This window comes from Copadichromis virginalis, linkage group LG8 (assembly GCF_057382275.1).
Source record: "Copadichromis virginalis isolate Kocher_CV1m ecotype Utaka linkage group LG8, C_Virginalis_male_GT1.1, whole genome shotgun sequence".
In the NCBI taxonomy this organism is placed as follows: domain Eukaryota; kingdom Metazoa; phylum Chordata; class Actinopteri; order Cichliformes; family Cichlidae; genus Copadichromis; species Copadichromis virginalis.
In genome coordinates, this window is record NC_140625.1 from 15,546,287 (window position 1) to 15,572,490 (window position 26,204).

General features: G+C 38.2%; 1 protein-coding gene and 1 pseudogene across 3 annotated transcripts; one reads left to right on the forward strand and one right to left on the reverse strand.

Moving 5' to 3' along the window:
* Positions 1 to 3,233: 3,233 nt before the first annotated feature.
* On the forward strand, positions 3,234 to 26,204 carry LOC146703033 (integrin alpha-M-like). 3 transcript variants are annotated; one of them, XM_085466141.1, is made up of 27 exons: positions 3,234 to 4,102; positions 10,723 to 10,825; positions 11,002 to 11,105; positions 12,097 to 12,167; positions 12,396 to 12,510; positions 13,274 to 13,401; positions 13,518 to 13,660; positions 14,033 to 14,183; positions 14,783 to 14,933; positions 15,171 to 15,244; positions 15,411 to 15,531; positions 15,697 to 15,836; positions 15,966 to 16,112; positions 16,205 to 16,417; positions 16,511 to 16,644; positions 17,317 to 17,459; positions 17,562 to 17,716; positions 17,830 to 17,955; positions 20,504 to 20,577; positions 20,947 to 21,088; positions 21,178 to 21,276; positions 21,391 to 21,470; positions 21,555 to 21,641; positions 21,764 to 21,824; positions 21,918 to 22,016; positions 22,102 to 22,154; positions 22,251 to 23,034. In XM_085466141.1, the coding sequence occupies exons 1-27, from the start codon at positions 4,069 to 4,071 to the stop codon at positions 22,378 to 22,380; spliced, it is 3,078 nt and encodes a 1,025-aa protein (XP_085322267.1). In that variant the 5' UTR covers positions 3,234 to 4,068; the 3' UTR covers positions 22,381 to 23,034. The 3 variants fall into 3 exon arrangements, with proteins under 3 accessions (XP_085322267.1, XP_085322266.1, XP_085322265.1); XM_085466140.1 differs by lacking the exon at positions 3,234 to 4,102 and adding an exon at positions 26,064 to 26,204 and having other exon boundaries at positions 10,232 to 10,825; positions 22,251 to 22,326; XM_085466139.1 differs by lacking the exon at positions 3,234 to 4,102 and having other exon boundaries at positions 10,232 to 10,825.
* On the reverse strand, positions 5,131 to 6,102 carry LOC146703034 (uncharacterized; annotated as a pseudogene).

Consider the following 26,204-nt stretch of genomic DNA (forward strand, 5'->3'; position numbering starts at 1 on the left):
ATTTATATATGTGTATATATGGTATAATTCTATTTCTGCTTACATTCTTTTGCCATTTCTATCGGTGCTGTGCTACTGGAAACAGAATTTCCCGGAGGAACCCACCCGAGGTAATAATAAAGTTTTATCCAATCTCTCTAATCTGTCTAATCAGAACTATCATCTCTATCATGCCCCACAGCAATAAGTAAACAAGAATAAAATACGTTTTAATAGAAAACATATGTAGTTTATTTAATGACAGTTTGCTCATCTTACATCATTGTCTGGATTTCTATTTTTTATTGTGCTGGTCAGCGCTCCACTTGAATAATATTAACAAAATGGAATAGGGAACTGTGATGGTTTGCAGTTTGGTAAATGCATGAAGGTCAGTGTGCCTCCTACCTACCATAAAATCAGCTGATGTTTTTGGTACATTAACTCAAGCATATTTAATGAAGCCATGCAAAATATTGTCTATAAACTTTGAAATAACCTTCAAAATAAATTTGACTGGGTCTGAATTTTTTTCTTTTTAATTCAGGTTTAACACATTTAAGCTGTGTTAAAGACTAACTAGTGTAGATATATTGACCACTTAAGTTATGGTGGCACAAAAATGCAAGGTTTTATCAAGGTAAAAATTTGCTTCTTTAAATGGGGCTAATTTTTCCTTTCTTTTTTTTTAATGAGCAGATTCTGAGGGATCATGTAGGATTCTTCACATTTTTGAGTGGATTTCTGCTCAAATTTCTTTTTCTTTCATGAATATTAAAATAGATGAAAGAAAGACACCTGAACACTAAAACATGATTTCAGTGTTCAGGTGTCTTTCTTCTCACAGTGGACTTTATTTACTACACTCTATTTGTGTCAAAGAGGTCCAGAGGCCTGTACATGATTGCGGACTCCAGTGCAGAACCAAACACGGAGACAGCAGAGAACTTAAAGTATAAATAAAGGGGAAAACTCAACAAGGGATTCGTGGCTTGGTGATTTAACTTGGCGAGGTAAAACAGAGGAGTGATCTTACTGATACGTAGAGGGGGTAGGTGAAGGTCTGGTCAGCAAGCTGAGTATACTGACGATGGGCTGGCCTGAGTTCCAAGGTTCCCGTGAAACCGGAGGCAAGAGGGCAGGCAGGTGGTGAAATCCTTCCAGGGAGACAGAGTGTGGAGCTGAATGACAGAAAATCAGAAATATGTCATACTGTAATGATCATAGCATATGAATGCATTTCTGTATGTTTCTTGCAGATGAGTGGACAAATGTCAGTGATGCTTTTGATACTTGATGATACTTATAAAGTTTGACTGGTGCACTGTGAGTTTCAGCGTCTATATAATGTATACAAAAACTCACCCTGCCCTCTACTTCCTGAAGTATGGACACAGTTTGAAAATGTGAGTTGGTAAGTCCTGTTGTCCCCTACAAAGGACACTAAAGAGACTTAAAGAAGGGGGACAGAGTGCATTCCATCAGGTTTATGGCGCAGAGCAATATTTCCCTCTGTCATGGCTAACTTACAATTAAGTTATAGTTACCAAAAATGATCATTTTCAGCCACATGTTCTCAATAAATATTCTTATTAGCTATAGTTCTTCTAGCTCCAGTGCTTAATTTAAACTGTGTGACAAAGCTCTGTGTCGTCATTGTCCACATGGGCGAGCGGGAACAACACAATGTGCGACATCCAGCAGCATCCAGCCTCCACACAGATAACATTTTCCATGGCCCTTTTGGACTTTGTCATTTGTCTGTGCCTGGAGAGTCCAATTTTTGTTTAGGGCTTTTGCAGCACCCTGTGCAGAAGGAAGACACTCACGCTTGCAGGTGTAAGCCAATTTGCAGAGGTCACACATTAGCTCTTCCAACAAAGAAGTTTGGTTATGTTTGTTTATAGTTTAATGATGGAACCACATGCTCTGCATCTTCAAAGTTTCTTTGTTATTATTCATACACAGTAATGTGATGTATAGTTGTCAAGAGATTTTTGTTTTTATATAATTTGATCAGCTTCATGAAATGTGTTTTTCTGTTGTTTAAGCAATCTAAATGTCTATGTGACTTTGAACCATTTCCTGTTTTTGAGAACAGATGTAGAAAAGGCAAATAACCGGTTGCTTTTAGTACACTCTGTACAAAGTGCACACAGGAAACTGCAGGTTTGCAGAGCATGTTTTTTATAGAAGTGAAACTATAATCTTAAGTGTGTGCTGATCCACTTGTCACCTACTGATCATTATGATTATGAAGATGACAGTGAGTGCAATTAAGACTGTAAACAGCCACGACCGTGACTGTTTTGATGCATGTTTGTGCATTTTGTCTATTTCTTTTGCAGCTGTTTATTACTAACAAAGTGAAACCAAATTCTGTAGTTTATATTCTGTATGCATTTTCATCTTTACCAGCCACAATCTAACTACAATTAAGAATCCAGCATTCAGAAACTGTTGCCTCAGTGGCTTTATAAAATATGTAAGTAGTTCAGGTAATTTAGCCAGCTTTTGAATTACCACAAACACTTACAATATTCTACCTGCACAGCATGTTTTTGTATGAGATAGAAAAAGTAAGGTAAAAAAAAGTCTTCCTCTTAGTAAGGTTGAAGTTATATAATTGATGGTAATTCAGTGAATATACTCGGGTGCTTCCCTTTGTTCCTTGGCACGTTGCTTTTCAGTGTCCTGTTTGTAATCACTGCCTGTTTTTCACTTTGTACAACTTCTGCGTGTCCTATTCCTGTAAAATCTTTTACTGATACATGTGTTTTAATGTTAATAACACATCTTTCCTGTCAACATCATGTATTCACAGCATATTTGAGAAAGGAGATTCAGTTTAGTATAGTAGTGATTTAATAGTTACAGTGTGCCACTACCATTTAGGAGATTAGAATGAAAAAAGTACACAAGGAATAAGGAGTCACTTGCAGTTGAAGAACGATTTACATTTTTTTTAAACCTAGAGTATTATTTGTTGTTGTTTGCACTTCATAACACAAGTTTCAGGCAGCCCCCCTCGCAGAGATCCACAAATGTAAGATGCATTCAAGTCCCAGTGTAAAAATGGGACATCTGTTTTTTCTTTTGTTTTGTTTTGTTTTGCCAAAACATGTAAACTCCTTTTTCTAAATAAATTGAACAACTCGCAACCTCTTTATCAGAAAGCTCGGAGTTACCAATTACAGACACTTAGCAGTAGCCTATAAATGTTTAGTGCACAGCTGCAAGTGGGTGGGGCCGTCACTGTGGATCATCCTTTGCAGTCATTTTTACACTGGGACAATGCAACTGAAATACCACCTCGATCTTCGCGTTCCAGACGATTCGTCCGCACGTATTAAATGGGTTGTTGGTGAGCGAGAGAGATGTTACGTGTTTTTCGACATTTGTACGCACAGGTTTTCGTAAGGTAAAATAATCGGATTCGTGGGGCTGAACCTAAAGTAAGCTGTGCGTTAATGGTCGGTATTTAATTTTGTAAAATAGTTTTACGTGTGGCCAGGTTGCTTCGTATTTGGGTGTGGATTAAAGCTTGTGAGTCCTCAAATCATTGTACACATTTGTACATCTTAGTTTACACGTGTGGATCATATCGTACGCATTTGTTAGACTTTTGAAGCAAAATTCTCTCCATTACTTTGGTTCAGGACCGAAATCCGTTGCGAAGTGGCTGTACTGTGTCTTTAAGGGAGAGTTGACGGGACACAATTGCTTTAAATGATACAAGAGGAACAATTTAACAGTGTGTTAGGGAGACGCGGAGAAAAGCAAACAGGGGAAAATAAACAGGCTGTTATTTCTATTTGAAGGACTGGTAGAAACATATAAAAGATTTGCAGAAAAGCAGTTACTTTCTGAATTTACAGATCAATTTACAAGTACTGCTAACACAAAATGTTGTGGGAAGCATTTCCAACCCATAAAAATTAATTTAATTGATAGAAAATAAATTCAGCCTTACAGTTTTTCTGATATTGTCTACATGAATTTGTAATCTGACTCAAAACTTCCAGTACTAGTAGTGCTCTTTAAAAAAAGAAAAGAAATCACACTTTATCTTTTGTCGGGAGCAACACCATGGACTTGATATTCAGTGCTACGTTATTGTCAGGTAAGACAATTTTGTACCTTCTGATTTTGTTTTTCATTTTCTATTTGTGAATTACAGCAACCTATGAAAAATGGACTGACCTGGGCCGGTTCTAGACAGGCATATATGAGGGGGCAGACAGAAATGTAGCAATGTGCATATTGTGGCAATGGAGCAGGGAAAGGGGTGGGGTGCTGTGGATAACTGTTTTTGTCATGTAATTGGATTGGCTGTCCCACCTAAAGGCTAAGCTTCTCCTGGTCTAGTTCTTAGGGTCACTGAGGCATGCAAACCCCCTGACCATGTTAAGGTGGCTATCCCTCAGGGGGAAAACTGAAAAATAAAACAGCAAAAAATAAAATATTTCTCATCAGATTATAAAAGCTAAAAACATGACAGTTACCTTAATTGGATGGCCTGTATCAAATATATTCGAACCCAACAATAACACTTCTCACTATTGCCAATATTAACAAAACTAAAAGGGTAGGAAAATAGAATAAAAAAATAAAGAACACCAAATATCCATCAGGATCTTTACAACCAACAACATAAAATTTATCTTAATTGGATGGCCTAAATCTCAAATTAATTGGCAAGATTAAGTAAGAATAAAATGAGACCTCTCAATATAGCCAATATTTACAAAACTAAAAAGAGTTTGCATAGTAATAAAACACACACACACAATTCACCATGTCTCTTCCTACAACACTCAAACTAATTTGTAGAACACAACGGATTTAGAACAGAACATATTAACTTTTTTTGTCTTTTTTTTTTTTTTTAATTACAACAAACAGAACTCTGTGTTTGCAACTAAACACTCTCCTTTCTCCTCAATCCACTCTACAATAACAGTCTCCTGTTTCCCTTTCCAAAAACTTTCATCCATATCCAAGTTATTCATTATGAACTTCTATTGGGCCAAGATCACCAAATTTCTCTTTCTTTTATGTAACATGGTGTGACGATAGGGGTTAAGACCTATGACAAAGTGGAGAAGGAACTCTCATACGATGCTGAAGACACACCAATTAGCAGGACTGTTACAAACAATTTTCAATATTCTTATGTGAAAATCTAGTTTCCATTCTTGAAAGTCCCTGTCAAGGATGTTGAGGAGGGATCTTTTCAGAGACTGATGGGGAGAATCATAGGGTCACCAGAGTCTGTATGGTCCAAAGTTGAGAGCGCAACACTTTGTTTGTTCATTGTTTTCCTTCTCTTTGTTGGATGTGACTCCTCCTCAGCAGGAGATGACACCCCCCAGCAGTCATCCTCACAGATGTTTTTTAAGGAGTCAAGTGCTGCACTAACAACCTCAGAAGCACTGCACAGATCAATTCACTGACACTATAGAATAGCATTTGCTGGTTTTAAGTGCACCCACAGTAGGAACTTTCCAATCTCAAAGAATTGATGCCTCTTAATTTGGCATAACAGGCCTGATGCCTCGGTGCACAGCATTATCATCCTCTGTCATCTCAGACAGGATACTAAGGATTTCTTCTTGATTTTCCACAGTGCACCTTGTCACCACATAGTGGCTTGACCATCTGATCTCAAGCAGCCTTTTTAGACAAGGCGCATCATGTTTATTGAGCACATAGTGGTGGTGAAAAAAGTTGTAGAGTGAACTAGAAAGATTAAAAAATCTTTTTGCACATGGCTCACTCTAATGGCATGCACAACCACTAAGTGCAGTTGGTTGTTGTAGCAGTGGATGTATGGGACATATTTGTCAATCCTCTCAAAGCGTGTACACCACATTTAATCCTACTCATTACAGAAGCCCCATCATAAAACTGGCAAAGTATACTGTCAGCATTGTAGCCAGCATCAGAAAGATGTAACAGTATCTCAGAGGTGATGTACTTTGCATTAAGTTGTTGCAAGTCAAGCAACCCAGTAAGATGCTTCTCTGGCATGGAATTCCCGATGAACCGTATTATCACAGACACATTTTCCACATTGCACCTATCCCTGGTCCCATCACTTTTGAGGCAAAAGCTTCTCATCCTTCTCTAAGGTATATTCCATCAGTTGTAGAAAAATACCTGAAGCAATGTCATCATCATTACCCGCTGCATCATGTCTCAAGGTTGGGTGGCTGTAGCTCAGGTGGCAGAGCAGGTCAGCCACTAATCAGAAGATCGGTGGTTCGATCCCAGGTTGCCTCCTGTCAAGTATCCTTGGGCAAGATACTAACCCAATGTCTGCCTACTGGTGGTGGTCAGAAGGCCCGGTGGCGCCAGTGTCCGGCAGCCTCGCCTCTGTCAGCGCGCCCCAGGGCAGCTGTGGCTACAACGTAGCTTGCCATTGCCAGTGTGTGAATGACTGAATGTAGTGTAAAGCGCTTTGGGGTCCTTAGGGACTGAGTAAAGCACCATACAAATGCAGGCCATTTACCATTCAGGAGGCCCCAACTCCTTTACACAGAGAAATATATAGCACTACCAATACTCTTGACATAGCAATGTTTTTTTTCACATTGTGTTTTACCAAACAACATTGAATCCACAGTCACCCCTGTGACCTCTCTGTTTCTATGCTCAGTCCAGATAGCTAGGTACAATTAATCGTGCAGCCCTATGTGAAACCATCTCATTTGTGCCTTTTCTAGTGGATTTTTCAGCTACTGTAGTAAATCTTGTCCATATTCATGTTTGTGGGTAATCTATTTTATTTCTTATTTTGTTATTTATTAAGTTTGATTTAAGGGGTAGGAAATTTGTTTAAGGGAGCATATAGCCAGCCACGGGACTGATTGGTACTTTCTGCAATAAAAACTGCAGACTTCCTTCTAAATACAGAAAGTGCAATAATCTTTTTAATTATGTTTTTCTTAATGTTGTGATATAATGTACATTCACAACTGTGTAAAAATAAATAAAAATGGTATATTCTTTAACCCTTTAAGACCTACCATAGAACCAAGTTCGCCAGAGCTTAAATTATATTTTTACACGCTGTAGTGCCATTTTTGGGAGCATTTCAAGTTGCTATACATCAATACAACCATTATAACTCAGATTTTAATAATATGTATGCATTAAGTGCATAGTAATTACATAAATTGCAAAAAAGTGCAATAAACTACAAAAAAATGTTTAAATCATTTTTGTTTTTTTAACATATATTTCTAGTTAGAGAAATTTAAGAGGCTTATCCCTCAAAACTGTAAATACAAAAAAGTTGCACAAAATAGTTTCCTACCACAGGAAATTTATTTTGAGTGTCTTCATAGTTTTATTTTTGAAATACACCAATTTTTTATATACTGCAGGAAAAACGAAAATAAATATTATAGTGCAAATTTGCAAAAAAGCACCATATGCATCAAAATAAACTATTTCCAGCAGTGCAATATGAGTCCTAAGCATCCCAGAAACGACACAGAAAGTCATAAAGTCAAAGATAACTTTTAAAAACACCAGTATAGGCTCATGAGGCCCTGATGGTATAAAACTACATTTCTGCGAAAACGACGTCACTTCCGGTTTCGGGCAGGTAATGGTGGACATGTGAAAGTTCGCGCTGACGTCTATTCCAACATAGGAAGTGTTATGAACAGCTGATCGGATCGGCAAAGCGTGTTTCTGGAATATTTTGTTTGTGTTGCTGCAAGCGCTTTTTATGCAGTTTTTGCAAAGCTATATGTGGAAGGAAACCGTGACCTAGGACAAGCTGATGACATAAGATGTAAGTACAACTCCTCCGGTTTCATATGCAAAAAACATTTTTGCGCTAGCTTACGTGGTTGCAGTGCTACGGGATTTAAAAATAGTTATGCAAAACAGAGCGTGCCCGCTCCGATCGGTTTTAAAGGGTTAAAAGCCACAACAACACAATTGCGGTTGTGTCGAGAAGAAAAAGAACATTTGCATTTCAATGTAGTTACAGAACATTTTGACATGAAAAAAATAGCATCGTTTGATATCATATTAACTTTTTTTTAGGAAGCTGTGTTATATCATGTCATAGCATGACTTGTGTGGCAGGCATCAAGTCTGTCAATTAAAGCTGGTCTTGGCCAACTAAATGCAATAGTTGGCCAACTAACTACAACTAATAACTGAATCATTCTTGAAATTATAAAGCTATCGGGGAAGCAGAACATATTTGCAATAAATATCGATTGAATCAGAATCAGAATACTTTATTAATCCCTAGGGAAATTATGTTATGTTATTATTGAAATAGTTAGTATTGGATTTACTAATGAGATATAAACATGTCCATTGGAATTTTTTGATTGCTTACATTTTTGGATAACTTGGCATGCCTCAAGTCAAATTGACCCAGGAACATCATTGCTGTGCTAACTAACATAACAGGAGGGTTAAGTACAAGTGGTAACTGCCTGAATTAACCATGAATGACAGTATAAAATAAATATTTATAAAACGTCAATGTCACTTGCAAACAATGAGCTCATATTCAATCATATATGTAAATCCACATCTAAATACTTGGTTATTCACTTATCTAGACTTTATAAAGATCTAAAGTTATCTTTATACTGAATATAAGATTATCAATCAAGAGCAAACATTTAATAAACAAATCTGTATTTACAAATTACATACTAAGCAGGATTAAAGCTTTATAAATGATGAATTTAGCACTTATTAATACATTACTAACTCTTTACAGTGTGGCATTATTATAAAGTGTTATTATGTAATATGGTACCATCACATAGCTTTATCAAACAAAAGGCTCTCAGAAACTGGGGAAAACTCTGACAGGAAGAGGTCTGGCAGACCCAAAGCCACAACTGAATCAGAGGACAAGTTTCTGAGAATTAACAGCTTGTGTGATAGGTGGCTCACAGGACAACAGCTTTAAGCACAGCTTAGTAGTGGGCGTAGTAAGCAAGTCCCAGTTTCAGCTGTGAAGAGAAGACTTTAAGCTGCAGGTTAGACAGGACGAGTTGCAGCAAGAAAGCCATTGCTACGATGCCACAATAAGACAAAGAGGCTTGTCTGGGCAATGAAACACCAGCCTTTGATTACTAAAGACTGGAAGAAGGTATTATGGACTGATAAATTGAAATTTGAAATCACGCAGGATTTTTGTATGCCTTGAAGTACTGTAGGTGAAAGGATGTTTCCACAGTGTGTGGCATCAACTATCAAACATGGAGGAGAAAGTGTGATGATCTGCAGCTGTTTTGCTGGATTCAGGGTCAGTGACTTGTACAGACTGAGAGGCACCCTGAACTAAAATGGCTACCACAGCATTCTGCTTACAATACCCTCTGGTATGTGCCTAGTTGGTCAGGGGTTCATCCTACAGCAGGATAATGACCCAAAACATAAGTCTAAGCTGTGCCAGAACTACCTTAGGAGGAAAGAACAAGATGGTAAGCTTGAAGACATGGAGTGGTCATTACAATCTCCAGACTTGAACCCCATCGAGCTGGTTTGGGATGAATTGGACAGAATAGTGAAAGCAAAGCAACCTACAGTGCCTACATTTATGACAACTTCAGCAACAGACATTGGAAAAACTTTCTGAAGAATACTTGATTTCTATTCTCTGTGCAGTGTTAAGGTTCACATAATTGAGGAAGGAGAGTACAAACAACCAGGTCCAGAAGATCTTGGTCAAACAATTGATTTTAATGAATACACGCGTGGGAAGACCACTGTACGCAGACAGGAATTAATCTTCGACTTAATCGAGCTGGGGCTCTGGCAGGGCCTTGGGGACTTGGGTCCTTTCACACTCTGGAAGACCTCTGGATGTCTGGGGGCTGGATCTCCTCCATGTCTGCTTCATGCCCTGGGGGACGGGGCTATGGCTCCCCACACCTTCTAGCAGATCATTACATGGAGAGACCTTTTGAAAACAAGTGTGTTCACGCACACAGTTGTCCACACAGGTGTTCAAAGACACAAACTACCCTTCCTTGGCTCTGGCCTCAAAGCATACTGCGCACTGTCAGTCTTACGTGCCCCTCAATACCATCCAGTATTTACTATTTATTGTTACACTACTCATCTAGGTTGTTGCTGTGGTCTCCCTACTGTGTTGTTGTCTTTTTGCTTGTTTTCTTTTTTCTTTTTTATTCCAACAGGTGATCCAGCTGATTTTTTTTTTTTTTTTTTTTTTTTGTGTCTTCTCTCAGTGTCCCTCTTCCCCTCTGTTTTTCTTTCCCTCCCATTCTTTCTTTTTCCCTTTCTTAGCCTCCATTCATCTCTGTCCAGTCTATAATAACTTAAAATAAAATAAATAAATAAATAATAATGTTAATAATAAAGATCAATCAAGTGGACCAATATGGCAAAGCCATACTGACCCACTTGGAAAAATAAATCCATTGACCTTCAGACAATAATTCTGATTGCTAAAGTACTGAACGGGACAGGCAAAAAAAAAAAGGAAAGCAAACAAACAAAATGGGCTCCACATTAAAGTTTTATAAGTGAAAAGTTACTACCTTTAAATTGTCTTACTCTAGTGCACTCTAGTGGTAATGAAAGAAACACTCTGGTACTTGAGAGGTAGAATGAAATTAGACTAACACAGCGTAAACAGTTTCCGAAATGTCATTATGATTAGTAGTGCTATAATAATAATGTTATCTTTTTTTACAGTGATTTTAAAGATTTGTATTCATTATTCCTCAGTGTTAAAAGCTGCACTTGGTTGCAATATTGATCCCGTGGCTTGGAAGACCCTGAGTAACTCTGCTGCTGGTTTTGGCTACCAGGTGGTGCAGAGACAATCAGAGTAAGTCCGGACATGCATTGTTATGTTGAAAGCGGGTTTACAGCTGCATGTTTAACATTACTGCTATTTCTATTTTATTTATTTACCGTCTCTGTTATGCTATATGGACATATGGAGTTTATTTAATTAGAGTTTGCTTTCTAGACTTACATGATTGACTGGATTTATTTTGTTAGTTTGCTCGTCAGTGCTCCACTGGAACAGCATTCACAAAATGGAAGAGGGAAAATATACAGCTGCACCACTTCTCCCCCAAACTGCCAAGATTTACAATTTCAAGGTAGGTAACCATTCATTTCTAAATGTGCTAAAACTCGGATAGTATTTTGCCATAAAAATAGATATCCATAGATCCTGTCGCATACATTTGTTTAAATCAAATCACAGTTACAGTAGATTTCCATATTAGATATCTTAGTATGTAACGTTCAGCCTTAAAAATGAAATAAACTTTCCAACTGATGATAAAAACAAGAAAACATTTCTTAAATTTTGACAATAGTGACGAAGAAAAGTAAAACTGAGTTTTGTTTTGCATTCCTTCATTTTGAAAATATACCAGATGAAAACTACTGTTTATCTCAGTTTCCAGTCTAGACGATACCACTTCTTATAGTTATCATGAATTGTGGCACTTTGTAGTTCTCAATTTGAATATTGTTTTCTTCCTTACACAAAGTGTATTTTTTTTCTTTCAAGGTTCTTTATTTGTCACATGCATAGTTATACAAGTATAACACACAGTGAAATGTAGCCTGACACGCTCCTTGACATGTGCAAAAATTGGGGGGGTGTAGAGGAAGAACATTATATATATATATATATATATATATATATATATATATATATATATATATATATATATATATATATATATATATATATATATATATATATATATATATATATATATATATATATATATATATATGTGTGTGTGTATGTGTGTGTGTGTATATATATGTATATACACACACACTGGGTGAATGTGCAGTAGTAGCAGCAAGCAGGTGAATTCTGTACATTAATATGAATAGACATCTGACTATTTTACAGGATAGACAATATAAACCTATTTAAAATTAAAGGAATTTGAAATGTACATTGTGCATTGGTTTAGTGTCTGGAAGAGTCCTGACTCAGTCAATTATAGATGATGTGAGAAGGCGGGTGTGTGTGTTTAGGGCACGGATGGCTTGGGGATAGAAGCTCCTCTTGAGTCTCTCTGTCCTTAGGAGTGTTTTAACACATTTGTAATGCTTTCAATACAGCACCAGAGTTTGCAGTCAACATGTCGCTTGGTTTGACAATGAAAAGTGATCCGACAGCACAAAACACTGTGGTGAGTTACTTAACTCTCTCTCTCTCTCTCTCTCTCTCTCTCTCTCTCTCTCTCTCTCTCTCTCTCTCTCCTTTAAACAGACTAAAAGTCAGCAGAGAGTTGTGTCGGAATTTCTCTCCCCCCCCCCCCCCCCGATTTGTTTGATTTTATATAGAATTAATAATTGTTTAAGTTACAAAAAATACTCAACCGGCTGAATTATGGCATCTTGGCTTTGTCTCCTCTCAGGTGTGTGGTCCAACCATCCCAAAGGACTGCAAAAGTATCACCATGTACAACGGTGTGTGCTTCCACATGGACCGTTCTAATATATTTGGACTACCCATACCTTCTTCTCTTCAAGGTAACAGTAAATAAAATTTGTGATGATATACCCATAATGCTTAGAGTCCTGGGGCCTCACTAATTAAAAAAAGAGCTTTTGGATTTTATACTTGAACGTAGAGTTCTAATGACTTATTTTGGTGCTTGTACAATCTCTAAATCTCAGATCAAACTATATTGAGACTTCTGTTTATACATGTCAGCAAAAAATAAGGTTTAGTCAAAACAGAAGTGGAGTAAATAAAAAAAAAGGGATTGATGCCAGGTTTTGTGTATGACTTGTATGATTTGGTGGTCTAAGATTACAGATGAGACCAAACCTCAAGATCTAAGCTTGGATGGATAGATGCATCCAAAACTGCCATACCACAAAATAACCAATAGGAAGTTGTCACCTTAAAAAAAAAACAAAAAAACAATAAAATTGTTTTAAGTTGTCAATTTACTTCTATTGGTAAGTAAGTTTTAACCTTAGGCTAAAATCCCACACACTGACACAAACCCCTATCCTAGTTAGGACACAGTCTCTTTTTTAGTGTGCTGATTGTGGCCAGAGGTAGATTCTTTTTACATGAACCTCTAAAATTAGTTTTAGATCAAACTAATTTAATCTTTTATTCTTAATGTTTTGTCTGTCAAATCAGATTACATTTAGTATTTACTATGTAAATGAACTCAAAGGGCCATTAACGAGAAGTTTATTTCAGCATGTGGTACTGTGTGGTACTGTTAACTTTAACCCTTTGAAATTAAATTCATTTTGAAATTAATCTCTTTGATAGCATGCCCGCCGCAAGTAGACATTGCTTTTCTGTTGGATGGTTCAGGCAGCATATCTACTACAGACTTTCAAACAATGAAGACATTTGTGAAAACGCTAATTCAGTCATTTCTCTCAAATGATGCACAGGTAAGGCCCTGCAGTCCCTCTGTAATTTAAATCATGGCACATAAAATTGTTTTATCTTTATTTCTATTTATTTTCATAAAGCATGACAATTTCTTTTTCTTTTCTTTTTTTTGCAGTTTTCTGTTTCCCAGTTCTCCACGGACCCTCAAATTCATTTTTATTTTAAGAAATTTACCTCATCTGGACCATGGAATGACATAGATGGAATTAGTCAGCTGAGGGCATGGACTTACACAGCTAAGGCCATCAGACATGTTGTGTCAGTGATGCAATAATATTACTAAAGCACTACAGTGAACTTATTGCCTAGACTTACTGTCCAGATTATTTTCTTCTGGTGCATCTCACCACACTAAGTACTGTGTGTTTGATGAAAACCTGTAAAAAGACAGACTTGGGTTTTGAAGAATTATTTCCCACAGATTTGATGAGATGAGCATAACCAAGGCTAAATTCAAATACTTGCATTAGCTGGATTTGCAAAGTGCAAAAATATCTGCAATACTAAAAGATAATACAGAAAATGATGCATATCGAGACAATAATAACACATGCAATTTAGTCATGACCATAAGATGCACTTTGAAAAGTTGTTTTGTGTTAAAAATAGATTTTTTTTTTCACTTGGCAGGAACTATGTTTTCACACCACAGACAGCTTCTAGACCAAATGTGAAGAAGGTCTTGATAGTAATTACTGATGGACAATCCCAAGATCGTTCTGATCTGGGAGGTGCAGCACAGCTGGCAGAGAGTAAAAACATTATTCGATTTGCTATTGGGGTAAGTACTTCCATTATTATTATTATTATTATTATTATTATTTTTATTACTCACGATGTGTTTCAGTCAACTATCAGACAAAACTCACAAAATATAACACTATATACACAACTATAACAGTAGATGATGGAGTACACAGGAGGCAAGAAATTTCACAAATTGACAGTACCACACTCAAATTCAGTGAGCTCTTTAGAACAACCCATTCTTTCATAAATGTTTGTAAAGAAGGCCTACACTGGTAGTTGTTTGTTTATTTATATCTGTGACAATGGGATGCAAAAAACACCTGAAGGCTAAGACTAACGTAGTGAAATCAAAGCCCATTTCACTGACCACATAAACTTAAAATAGAATTTCTTAAATTAATGAAAAGGCAGAATTTTTGATGGGAACATAAACTGTTCATAATCAAATTTATGTGAAAAAATATTTTGCAGAATTACGTAACTGTTATCATGAATGTGGGTCATATTCAGTGAGTGCACAATAACTGTCTATAAACTGGGTGAAAGTCCGTAAAGTTATGGACCATAATCTGTACTGAGCAAATCCTGCTGCATAGTATAACAACTCAAACATATATTTTATAACACCAGGTGGGGAGTGCATTTACTAACAGTGCAGCAAAACAAGAACTGGACACCATTGCATCTTCTCCCTCAGTCAAATATGTGTTTCAAGTGCAGAACTTCAACGCACTTGAATTAATAAGACAGAGTCTGCAGGACAAAATCTTCTCCATTGAAGGTACAAAGATAAATGTATTGTAATAGCTTTTTTACAATTAAAATGACATACATGGTATTACTTTTCATTTAGTTTTTAACAATCAATCTCATTTCAATCTCGCTTTTGTAATCAAGAGAAAAAAAAATTATTTGGAGCTACTACTTAACTTAGAATAATTAAAAAAAAAACAACTTCTTTTAAAGTGAAATTTGTTGTAGTGTGTCTTTTACCTTCTCATTTATTTTTCTGTTACAGGATCTCAAAGCAGTGGAGAGTCACTGACAATGGAAATGTCTCAAGAGGGATTCAGTGCAGTTTATGTGCCCGAGGTAATTAAAACTACCTGAAACTCACCAGACAGTCTAGTCATAGAAAGAGAGATTCACACATTTATAATAACCCAAAAGCAAGCAGACAGTTATCTAGTTAAACATACTCCAGGTTTGAAATGAAAAATAAATTGTATATAAAATGTATTTCCTGTCTGCACTGTAGGGAATTCAGATGTCTATTGTTGGTGCAAACCAGTGGAAGGGAGGCTACGTGCAATACACAACAGGAGGCCAGAAGCTGAAAACATATGAGGACGTGTCTTTGGAGCCTGACAGTTATCTTGGTAAGAATATTACAGCTTTAACAATCTAACTCATACACATGTAATCATGTATTACACAGCTCTGCTGTAATTCTTTCACCCAAACACACTAATGTGTTTGCAAAATGAACACATTTTAAAAGAAGGAATAAGGAATCTTCCTCTCTTTGAATACCTAACCTCTAGGTTACTCCATGGCAACTGCTAAAACCCGAAGTGGCTCACTAACAATTGTTGGTGCTCCAAGATACAAACACAGAGGAGTTGTGGTCGCTGTTAACAGACAAAGCTTTGAAAACCAAAAGATCGAGCCCTTTTCATCACAGGTATGAATTTACAGCAAGACAGATCTGAATGGAATTGTAAACTATATATGAATTATTTTCTTAAATAAAAGCTGTTGTTTTTTTCCCCTAAACATGAATCCTTTCATTACGAATTTGTTCCTTACACAGTATCAGACTGGTGCATATTTCGGGGCAGAGGTGTGTACCATGGACACAAATAATGATGACATCACTGATCTGATCTTCATATCAGCCCCAATGTACATGGAGCCTGATAGAGAGGGAAGAGTTTATGTTTGCACATTAACTGGTTTGGTAAATCACAGTTTTATCTACTGCAGTTAAATTATTCGGTTTATTTGTCAACTTTCTTAATGTTCATAAAATATTAACTCTCTTCCTTTCAGATTGTGGAGTGTAATTTTGATGATCCGTTAATACTAAGAGGACATGCAGCTGTCAAAGGAAGGTTCGGCTCTTCTCTTGCTGTGCTGCCTGATCTAAACTCAGATGGATTCATGGATTTGGCAGTTGGAGCACCTTTGGAGAATAATGGTGAAGGCAGCATCTACATATTTAATGGCGAAGGAGGAGGAAGAATCAGTCCTACTTACTCACAGGTACACAACATCAAAGTACTCACAAAGATGTCTAAACTCATCTATCAAGTAAAGTCAATATTTTATGAAATCTGATTAATTAAAATATTTCAGAGAATTACTGGCTCTGAGGTCCAGTCAGGACTGAAGTTCTTTGGCATGTCAATCAGTCAGTCGTCTTTTGACCAGAGTGGTGATGAACTGCCTGACTTAGCGGTGGGTTCAAAGGGTAGAGTTGTCTTACTGAGGTAAGTCCAGGTAATGGTCAAATATTTAGGTACATTCTAAAGTTCATTATTATAAGAATGGCACATTTACAAATATATTTTATTAAAAGCTTTAATGATTTATGTTAAATTATTACACAAATCATTAACAATAATTTACAGCATTTCTGTTTTTTGGGGTTTGGGGTATGATTTAGACCTTCAATTTTTATTAAGTTTTTAGTTTCTGACTTTCTAGTGCGCCCCAGTGTTTCCCTTTATTCTCATACTTACCTCTCTGAATTATTAGTTTATTATTTTCAGTTGTGTTTTGTTTCATTGTTTCCTATCTCCATCATTATCTGATGTTTTATACTGTCTGAGTCTCCCTCTGTTCCGTGTTGCATATTCCCTCTAAATAAGTCCTGTGATTTCTGGTTTGAATCCCTTGCTTTTTTTCTTTTCTTTTGTTTTGAAAGTATTCAGCATTAAAGCTGCCTTTTCAGTTTAGATATCATTTCTCAGGTCCATATTTTCTCTTCCACACAGCTTAACCCAGACAATTAGATAAAATCAAAAGTTCTCTTTCCCAAAGGAAATTCTCCCCTTTAACAGGAAGAAACCTCTGTCTGAACACGGCTCAGGCAGGGGCAGCCATCTGCCATGTCCTTCACACGTGTGTTTTTTTTTTTTTTTTTTTTTTTTACTTTCCAGATCAAGACCCATAGTAATGGTGAAAGCTGAGGTATCGTTTAGCCCAAACAAAATCCCTACACAGAATGTAGACTGCTCAAAACCGTCAGAGAATACAGCTGAAATCTGCTTTAATATGAGCAGAGTGTCTGCAGTCGGCACAGGTTAATCATCCTTCTCTCTTTTTCTCAATCACTGCACATCATTTTATTTTTAATGTATTTAAACTTGCAACATTAAAATCAAATTATATTTCTCTATTTTAGCTCGAGCAAGGATTGATTACACTATAACACTGGATGCCACTCGCAAGACTCCAAACAACCGAGCTTACACCAGTGGGAAACAACGAGAGCAGTCTGGATCAGTTACTGTTGACTTGGGAATAAAAAAATGTTCAACTGTAAAATTCCTCATTGAGGTAAGATCTAATAGTAATCTTAAAATCCTTCAAAGTCATTAAACTTAAGATTTTGTTTAATTAATTTTACTTTTAAGACTCCTCCAACATTGAATCTAAACCTCTTCTTGCAGGCTTGCCCCAAAGATGCTCTCAACCAACTTTCTAATGAGCTCAAATTCACGTTTAATGGTTTGCCCTCAAACACAAACCTCAGACCAAGTCTCGCCCCGCAGGCCCAAACAACAACCATTCATCCTGTAAGTAAACCTTTAAAAACCCTATTAGCTGACCAACTGAGGCTAGTCTTTATGAAGTTATGAGAAACTTTTAGGTTTGCCCTTAACTTTACTGAATCAATTTTATTGTAGGCATGCAACTGACTGATACTTCTTTGAGCGACTTCTGTGCAAGTACTTGAAGTAAATGAGTCACCATTAGTGCAGTGACGACATGTTTTAAGCTGAGCCCATGAAGGCCTTCTGCCTGTTCAGAAATAAATATCAAATAGAAAAAAAAATGTGTTTTTAAGTCACACATAAGATAAGAGATAAGATAAGATAGAACTTTATTAATCCCTCGGGTGGATTCCTCTGGGAAATTCGACTTCTTTATTTATTTATTTATTTATTTATTCATTTATTTATTTATTTATTTTTTTTAAGATAAGTATGACATATGACCTTCCTCTTAGTATTTATGTATGAATACAAAGCTGATAGCAAAAAGCAAATATGAAACCCTACAAAAAGAGACTTTCAAGCGATCGCCACAGTGATTCTACTTTAGAAACATGAACAGGTAGAAGCAGAGGCCGTATGTTGTCTGTGCAGCTGATTGCAAAGAGCTGAAGTTGTGTCAGCAGCATAATGCAGTTGTTTCTGTTCCTGATTCACTTTATACTTTACCATCATGCTCTCATTCTTTATGAATAAAAGTACTGTCCATATCCATGCTGTATACCACACTAGGGATGCACCGATACCGATATCTGGTATCGGCCTCGATACCACATTTTCTAAAGTACTCGTACTCGTTAAAAGTCCCCCAATACCGGGGACCGATACCACAGTCTGAGAAATGTCTATGTTTGAGCGGTGTGTAAGGGGTTAATCACAGGCGCCGAGTGCCCGCCCCCAGGCCCCGGCTGCAGCTCAGAGTGGGGGAGAAGGGGAGGCGAGACATGTCAGCCATGTGGAACTATTTCAAAGTGAACGAACATGACAAAACAAAGGCGGACTTCAAATTGTGCTCAGCGAAATTGTCCAGAGGAGGCTCAAAAGGTAGTGCATTTAACACAAGCAATTTAATCAAGCACCTAAAATCCCAACACGACAATGAGTACAAGGAGTTTACCCACGCTTCTAATCCAACACAACCCACGCTGCAGCAAACTCTTGCAAGACGAGAGAAAATGTCCAGAGACAATCTACATGCTGTGAAAATAACACAGGCAATTATCAAGTACATTGCATTGAGTGACCAGCCACTCTCGGAGGTAGAAAATGTTGGATTCCTGCGTCTCCTCCATGTTCTGGAGCCCAGATACGATGTCCCAAGCCGCCACTACATGACTGACACAGAGCTGCCTAAACTACACGAGTCCATGAAAAAACATATCCACAGCCTACTGCAAGCCTCCTCTGCGTTTAGTTTCACCACGGATATTTGGACAAGCAGGGTTAGCCCCGTGTGGCTGATTAGCCTAACCTCCCAGTGGATAGACGAGTTTCACGCCGCAACGAGCCATTACATGCCAAACAATTCCGCGGCTCGCACACCAGCCAGGCTATAGCGCATGTGTTTGAGGAAATGCTCCAGACATGGGGTATACCTAAGACATCAGTACATGTTGTGCCTTGTGACAATGCCAAAAACATGATTAAAGCCATGAATGACGCAGGGCTCCCAAGTCTGCCATATGTCGCGCACACGCTCCAACTGGTTGTTCACGAGGGCTTATTAGCACAGAGGAGCATAGCTGATGCTATAGCAGTGGGGCGGAAAATAGTTGGACATTTTAAACATTCCGCCTTAGCCTACTCCCGCCTCGAGGACATTCAGGGACAGCTCAACCAGCCAATAAAGAGACTGCAGCAGGACGTACTCCAGTCCCTCATTGAGCAAAAGCGAGTGCTGGGCGTGTATGTGTCCGAGCATGAACTCCCTGACTATCTCACCGCTAACCAATGGGCTCTTATGGAGACGACTGTTGCCATCCTCGCCCCTTTGAGGAACTAACTAAAAAAGTGAGCAGCTACGACGCACTAGCCTCTGATGTCATCCCAGCTGTGACTGTGCTAGTGTGACTTCTAAACAGAAAAACAGACGAACAAATTTAAAATTTTGTTTTTTTATAATTATTTATTCTGTAATATGTTGCAAACAACATGCTTTTCATTTTAAATAAATGTTCTTAATTCCAAACTAGTCCCTTGTTTGTTTGTTTGTTTTTTGTTAAATTACAGGACTAAAGCTGTTACCTGTAAATTTAAATCATGTTTTTATTAAGTACTCGGTATCGGCGAGTACTGAAATGCAAGTACTCGTACTCGTTTTCAAAAAAGTGGTATCGGTGCATCCCTAGACCACACCTTTATTTTCCTCCTCTATCAAACAACTGAAACCAGCTGATTGTTGTGTGAGTACAAGTGATCGTGGCTCAAGAGTTGGGAGTTCGCCTTGTAATCCGAAGGTTGCTGGTTCGAGCCCCAGCTTGGACAGTCTCGGTCGTTGTGTCCTTGGGCAAGACACTTCACCTTTAAATAATGTATAATATGTACTTTTCCATTATGCTCTCTTCCACAGTTAGGGTTTGAGATCAACTGTGGAACTGACAACAAATGCGTTGATAACCTGAAAGTGGATTTCAACTTCACCAGGTGAGGCACTGTTACAAAACTTAAGCTTTGCGTGTGAATCTTGTTTTCTTCAAATGTGTTGTTATTTGCAAGCTGAATTTAATGTCACTTAACTTGTCTTTACATGACCATCATTAATATTTTTGAAAGTGATGACACTCAGTTGTTTTGTTTGTGCTAACAACCAAATATTAGAATGTTAACTCAATAAAAAGGGATGAATTTAGCGCCAATATCTTAGCACAGCCATTTTTACCTTACTGTTTGAACTAAAAAAATAACATGGTTTATCAAAGCTCAAAGTACATCATATTTGATATACTCTGACATTGGTATGCCTGTAGTCTTGTCTTGTTTTGCCTTGTTCTCATCCTCCTTAATACTCCACAGATCCTCAGTGGTTAAACTGGGCATTGATGAGCTTTTAGATGTCACAGTCACAGTGGAGAACAGAGGAGAAAAATCCTACAACAGCCGTGTTATTCTCACGTACCCAGCTGGACTCTCCTACAGGAAGTTCACCATTCAGCAGGTAAAGCATCAGGATCAAGTCTGTATCAGTTCATCACTGATCTGCAGCTCTTCCAATGCATCCAGCAGTCATTTTGTTTTCTAATAAAGGGAAGAATTGAGTGCAACTCTGTGGACAGTGAAGATGACTTATCACGAGGAAGGACAGACTGCACTATTGACAAGCCAGTTTTCAAGAACAGAACTGAGGTTTGTGTTTTTGTTTTTTGTTTTTTTTTTTTTGACCAAATGATCCATTCTCCCTTCTGCACAGTTTAGTAAAAACAGGAGTCATTCCAATCTGTCTTCTTCATTTGAATTTAGGTTTCCTTCATTGTCTCCTATGGGATTGAAGCAGACAGTCGACTTGAGAGGAAGCTCTTTGTCACTGCAAATGCCACCAGGTACTGTTCATTTAGTCCAGGTGCACTTCATTTAGGCAATAACCTCACATATACGGTACAAATCATTTCACTTTTCCTTTTCAGTGGAAATCAGGAGCATGCCCCTACAAGTGAACTCTACAAAAAGAAATGGATTGATGTAAAATACAGCATTTCAATGACATTTGAAAGGTATGTGTTTTTCTGTTTTAACAAAAGCAAACCATTAAGAAATTAACAAATGATGATTTATTGATATTATTTATAATAATAGTTATTTAATGATTGAAATATTTTTGGTTAACTCCTCTCAGCTACAGAAGTTTCACTTTGGGGATAATTCATTTGCAAAAACCCATCCAACAATCAATCAAGGTACAAATCTGTATATATCAGTATTTTTTAAAGTTCATTGTATGATTTAGACCTAACTGCAATGATTGGTTGTCCTCTTCTTTTCTTGTTTAGGTTAAAAATGACATCAGATCGCTTAATTTCACTTTAGTGATCCGGGTTCCAGTGAAGCTTGGTGAAAAAGACATTTGGGTGGATTTGAGCAGCCTACAGGTAATTTATGTGCACTTCATCTATCAGATTGAGACAGTGGTGCAGGTGTATCCTAAACCAGATTTCATCAAACCAATTGTCATAGGATCCCTGGGAGGGTTGGCTTTTTTGGTTGTACTCACGGCTGGGCTGTATAAGGTGAAACACTCTTCTTACTTTTTTTTTGGTGGATTTCACAACTTCAAAAAGTTATAACAGTTATTGTACTGTTATTTCATTTTTTTTCACTGCTAGGCTGGATTTTTCAACAGTCATTATAAATGGACCCTCAATCAAGAAGAAGATGGCCCAGGTCCAGGAACTGATGAAGGTGCACCTACAACAAACACATATTTGTAGATGTGTATGCATCCTCCTGTTTTAGAAATGAACCTGCTAGATTCATATTAGAACAGACTGAATAAACAAAAAACAACCTAACATCACTTCCTCAGTCATTCATTCACTATCACCTCTAGCAGAGGTTCCCATCTGTTGTTCACGGTCCTGACAAAGGGGCACAAAGTGAACCTTACAACGTGAAAGTAAATTTCATTTTTGCAATAGACACACAAAAATTTCTTTTTCAGGACCCTAAAACTTTTCAAATCATACTGTGAGAGAAGGACAGCACAATTGTGTACAAACTGATTAAATCTCACGCTGGTACCTGATGACAAGGCATAAGGAGCAGACACTGTATGTTGAGGGACCACTGTAGAAAAAGTCAGGAATTACCATCCTACGATACAATACATTCAGTAATTTTGCTTCATTGTAAGACTTCTTGCATGTTATTCTGTTATTTGCGATTACCTGAGTGATTTTCTGGACACTCATCTCATGTATGAGCTTTAAGGTGTATTTTTAAAGTAACTATTATTACTATTAAGAATCAAACTGCTTGTCTACAGTTAGTTAAAAAGCTACTAAAGAATTGCTGTAATTGTGAAAACATTTACAATGTGAATGGATTTGTTAAGAAATGAATTATGAAATATGTAACATGTATAAAAATAAATTATATTATTCTTCTGTATTTATTATATGGAGGATGTGGGTAGAATTACATTTCATATGAAGTCTTATCATTCTATCATATTAATTAGAAAAATAACAGCAGACATACAGAGCAGATATATTATTTTATAATTAGTTTACAGAAGACTAGCATCATATTAGAAATTAATGCTTTATAACAGTGGTTCTCAAACTGTGGTACGAGTACTGCTGGTGATACTTAGGCTCCCTGTAGTGGTACACGGGAAATCTCCCCCCAAAAAATTTAAGATTAAATAATAAACCATTGTGGAGGTATGCAAAGACAACACAAGAGTTCCCAAGGCTCTTCTCGGAGCTGGAGTCAACCAGAAAACATCGTGAGTCCTCTATAAAGAGCAGCCTTTCCTTATCGCCAGCGGTCGCGGCCGCTACAGAGTGCTTTTTTCCACTAGATAAAAGTTAACATGAGGGTCCCCAATGAGTAGGGATAAATGTAACTTCATGGCAGGATGCTGTAAACCAGTGGTGTCCAAACTTTTTTCACTGAGGGCCACATACATAAAAATATAGGAGGGGCTGGACCACTTACTAGAAATTAGGTATATAACCTTAACTTTAGTGTATTAAAGTTAGAAAAATCACTTAAAAGTGGTCAAATATGTTATATTGTTGAATATAATTAAAGACAAAACTGCCTTCATCACAGCTTTCCATAAATGGATCTTTATTGATTTATTCAGAAAAAGCTTTGGTAGCTCATTCTCAGAACAGCAGCCTCAGATTTCTTCTTAGACGGAAGATTTACAGTACAGAGAAAAAAACAAAGGGGAAAATGGGACGGGTACATTTCAAGCTTGTTATTTAAGTTAATAGGTGTGTTGCTAAGCCTAATAACGTTCGTTTGAAACCGTTATCAACATTAACAGACTGAACTGGACTTAAAAACAGACTTAATAACTAATTTTAGTAAATTATTCTGGTGAGTATCAGCTGCGCCGGGTATGTAAATCGGGCCATCCAGCTGCGGTGCTGATCGTACGCCACTCGTGCCAAAAATCAGGACAAATGTCACTTGATCAAGGAGCAGATGTGCATCAGATGAGATCAGCTGATTTTGCGTGTGCCTGGGCTGTGCACAGTGGTGTGTACTCTGTGTGTTTACAAAATAAACGCATATAAGAAAGTGGTGCGCAAAAGCAGGGTAGTGACAGAATTGATGCGCATTATTGATATTTGAAGCATGTGTACCTGCACATTACTGTGGAATATATATACACTCAACAAAAATATAAACGCAACACCTTTGTTACTGCTCCCATTCCCCATGGGATGGACGTAGAGACCTAAAATTCATTCCAGATACACAATATAACCATCCCTCCCAAACAGTGGTCACAAATCAGTCCAAATGTGTGGTAGTGGGCACATCTGCTATATTGAGATAATCCATCCCACCTCACAGGTGTGCCACATCAGGATGCTGATCTGACATCATGAGTAGTGCACAGGTGTACCTCAGACTGCCCACAACAAAAGGCCACCCTGGAATGTGCAGTTTTTTGCGCTATTGGGGGTCTGGGGACCCAGAACCGGTCAGTATCTGGTGTGACCACCATTTGCCTCATGCAGTGCAACACATCGTCGCATGGAGTCTATCAGATTGCCAATTGTGGCCTGTGGAATGTTGGTCCACTCCACTTCAATGGCTGTGCGAGGTTGTTGGATATTCGTGGGAACTGGTACACGCTGTCAAGCACATCCCGAACATGCTCAATGGGTGACATGTCCGGTGAGTATGCTGGCCATGCAAGAACTGGGACATTCTCAGCTGCCATCTGCCCTGAACAATGTGAACCATGATTCATCCGTGAAGCGCACACCTCTCCAACGTGCCAGACGCCATCGAATGTGAGCATTTGCCCACACAAGTCTGTTACGGCGACGAGCTGGAGTCAGGTCAAGACCCCGATGAGGACGACGGGCATGCAGTTGAGCGTCCCTGAGACGGTTTCTGAAAGTTTGTGCAGAAATTGTTTGGTTGTGCAAACCAATTGTTCCAGCAACTGTCTGGGTGGCTGGTCTCAGACGATCTTGGAGGTGAACCTGCTGGATGTGGAGGTCCTGGGCTGGTGTGGTTACACGAGGTCTGTGGTTGTGAGGCCGGTTGGATGTGCTGCCATATTCTCTGAAACGCCTGTGGAGACGGCTTATGGTTGAGAAATGAACATTCAATGCACGGGTGACAGATCTGGTTGACATTCCTGCTGTCAGCATGCCAATTGCACGCTCCCTCATTGCTTGTGGCATCTGTGGCATTTTGCTGTGAGACAAAACTGCACATTCCAGGGTAGCCTTTTGTTGTGGGCAGTCTGAGGTACACCTGTGCACTACTCATGATGTCAGATCAGCATCCTGATGTGGCACACCTGTGAGGTGGGATGGATTATCTCAATATAGCAGATGTGCCCACTACCACACATTTGGACTGATTTGTGACCACTGTTTGGGAGGGATGGTTATATTGTGTATCTGGAATGAATTTTAGGTCTCTACGTTCATCCCATGGGGAATGGGAGCAGTAACAAAGGTGTTGCGTTTATATTTTTGTTGAGTATATATATATATACATATGGTCCAGGCAAGCTACAGTTGCAGCCACAGCTGCCCTGGGGCAGACTGACAGAACCGAGGCTGCCATATCGCGCCATCGGCCCCTCTGGCCAGCACCAGTAGGCAAGTAGGGTAAAGTGTCTTGCCCAAGGACACAACGACCAGGACAGAGAGCCCAGGGATCGAACCGGCGACCCTCCGGTTACAGATGCGATTCCCAAACCCCTGAGCCACGGTCGCCCCATATATATATATATATATATATATATATATATATATATGTGTGTGTGTGTGTGTGTGTGTGTGTGTGTGTGTGTGTGTATATAAGACTGTTAGTTTACCTCAGTTGTATTTACAGCAAGTTTCACAATTTAAAGAAAAATATAATGTCGCATGTACAGATCCAATATCTGATTTAAAAACACGAGAACTTACATGTGAGCTTTCCATTTCCAGTTTATCAAATACTACTGAGCACTCGTCTTCCTCGGACCCCCGTCTCTTACTCCGACTCGCACCTGCCTTCTCAGTTCCTCCATTCATGATGGTAAAGAACAACGCAGACGTGGCACCTTCGAAGGCCTCCATACTGATTGC

Coding starts and splice junctions, on each gene's coding strand:
- LOC146703033 (XM_085466139.1), top strand. CDS start 10,647: ATGATTAGTAGTGCTATAATAATAATGTTATCTTTTTTTACAGTGATT. Junction 17,460..17,561: donor AGTGTCTGCAGTCGGCACAG/GTTAATCATCCT, acceptor TCTCTATTTTAG/CTCGAGCAAGGATTGATTAC. Junction 21,277..21,390: donor TTTTCAAGAACAGAACTGAG/GTTTGTGTTTTT, acceptor ATTTGAATTTAG/GTTTCCTTCATTGTCTCCTA.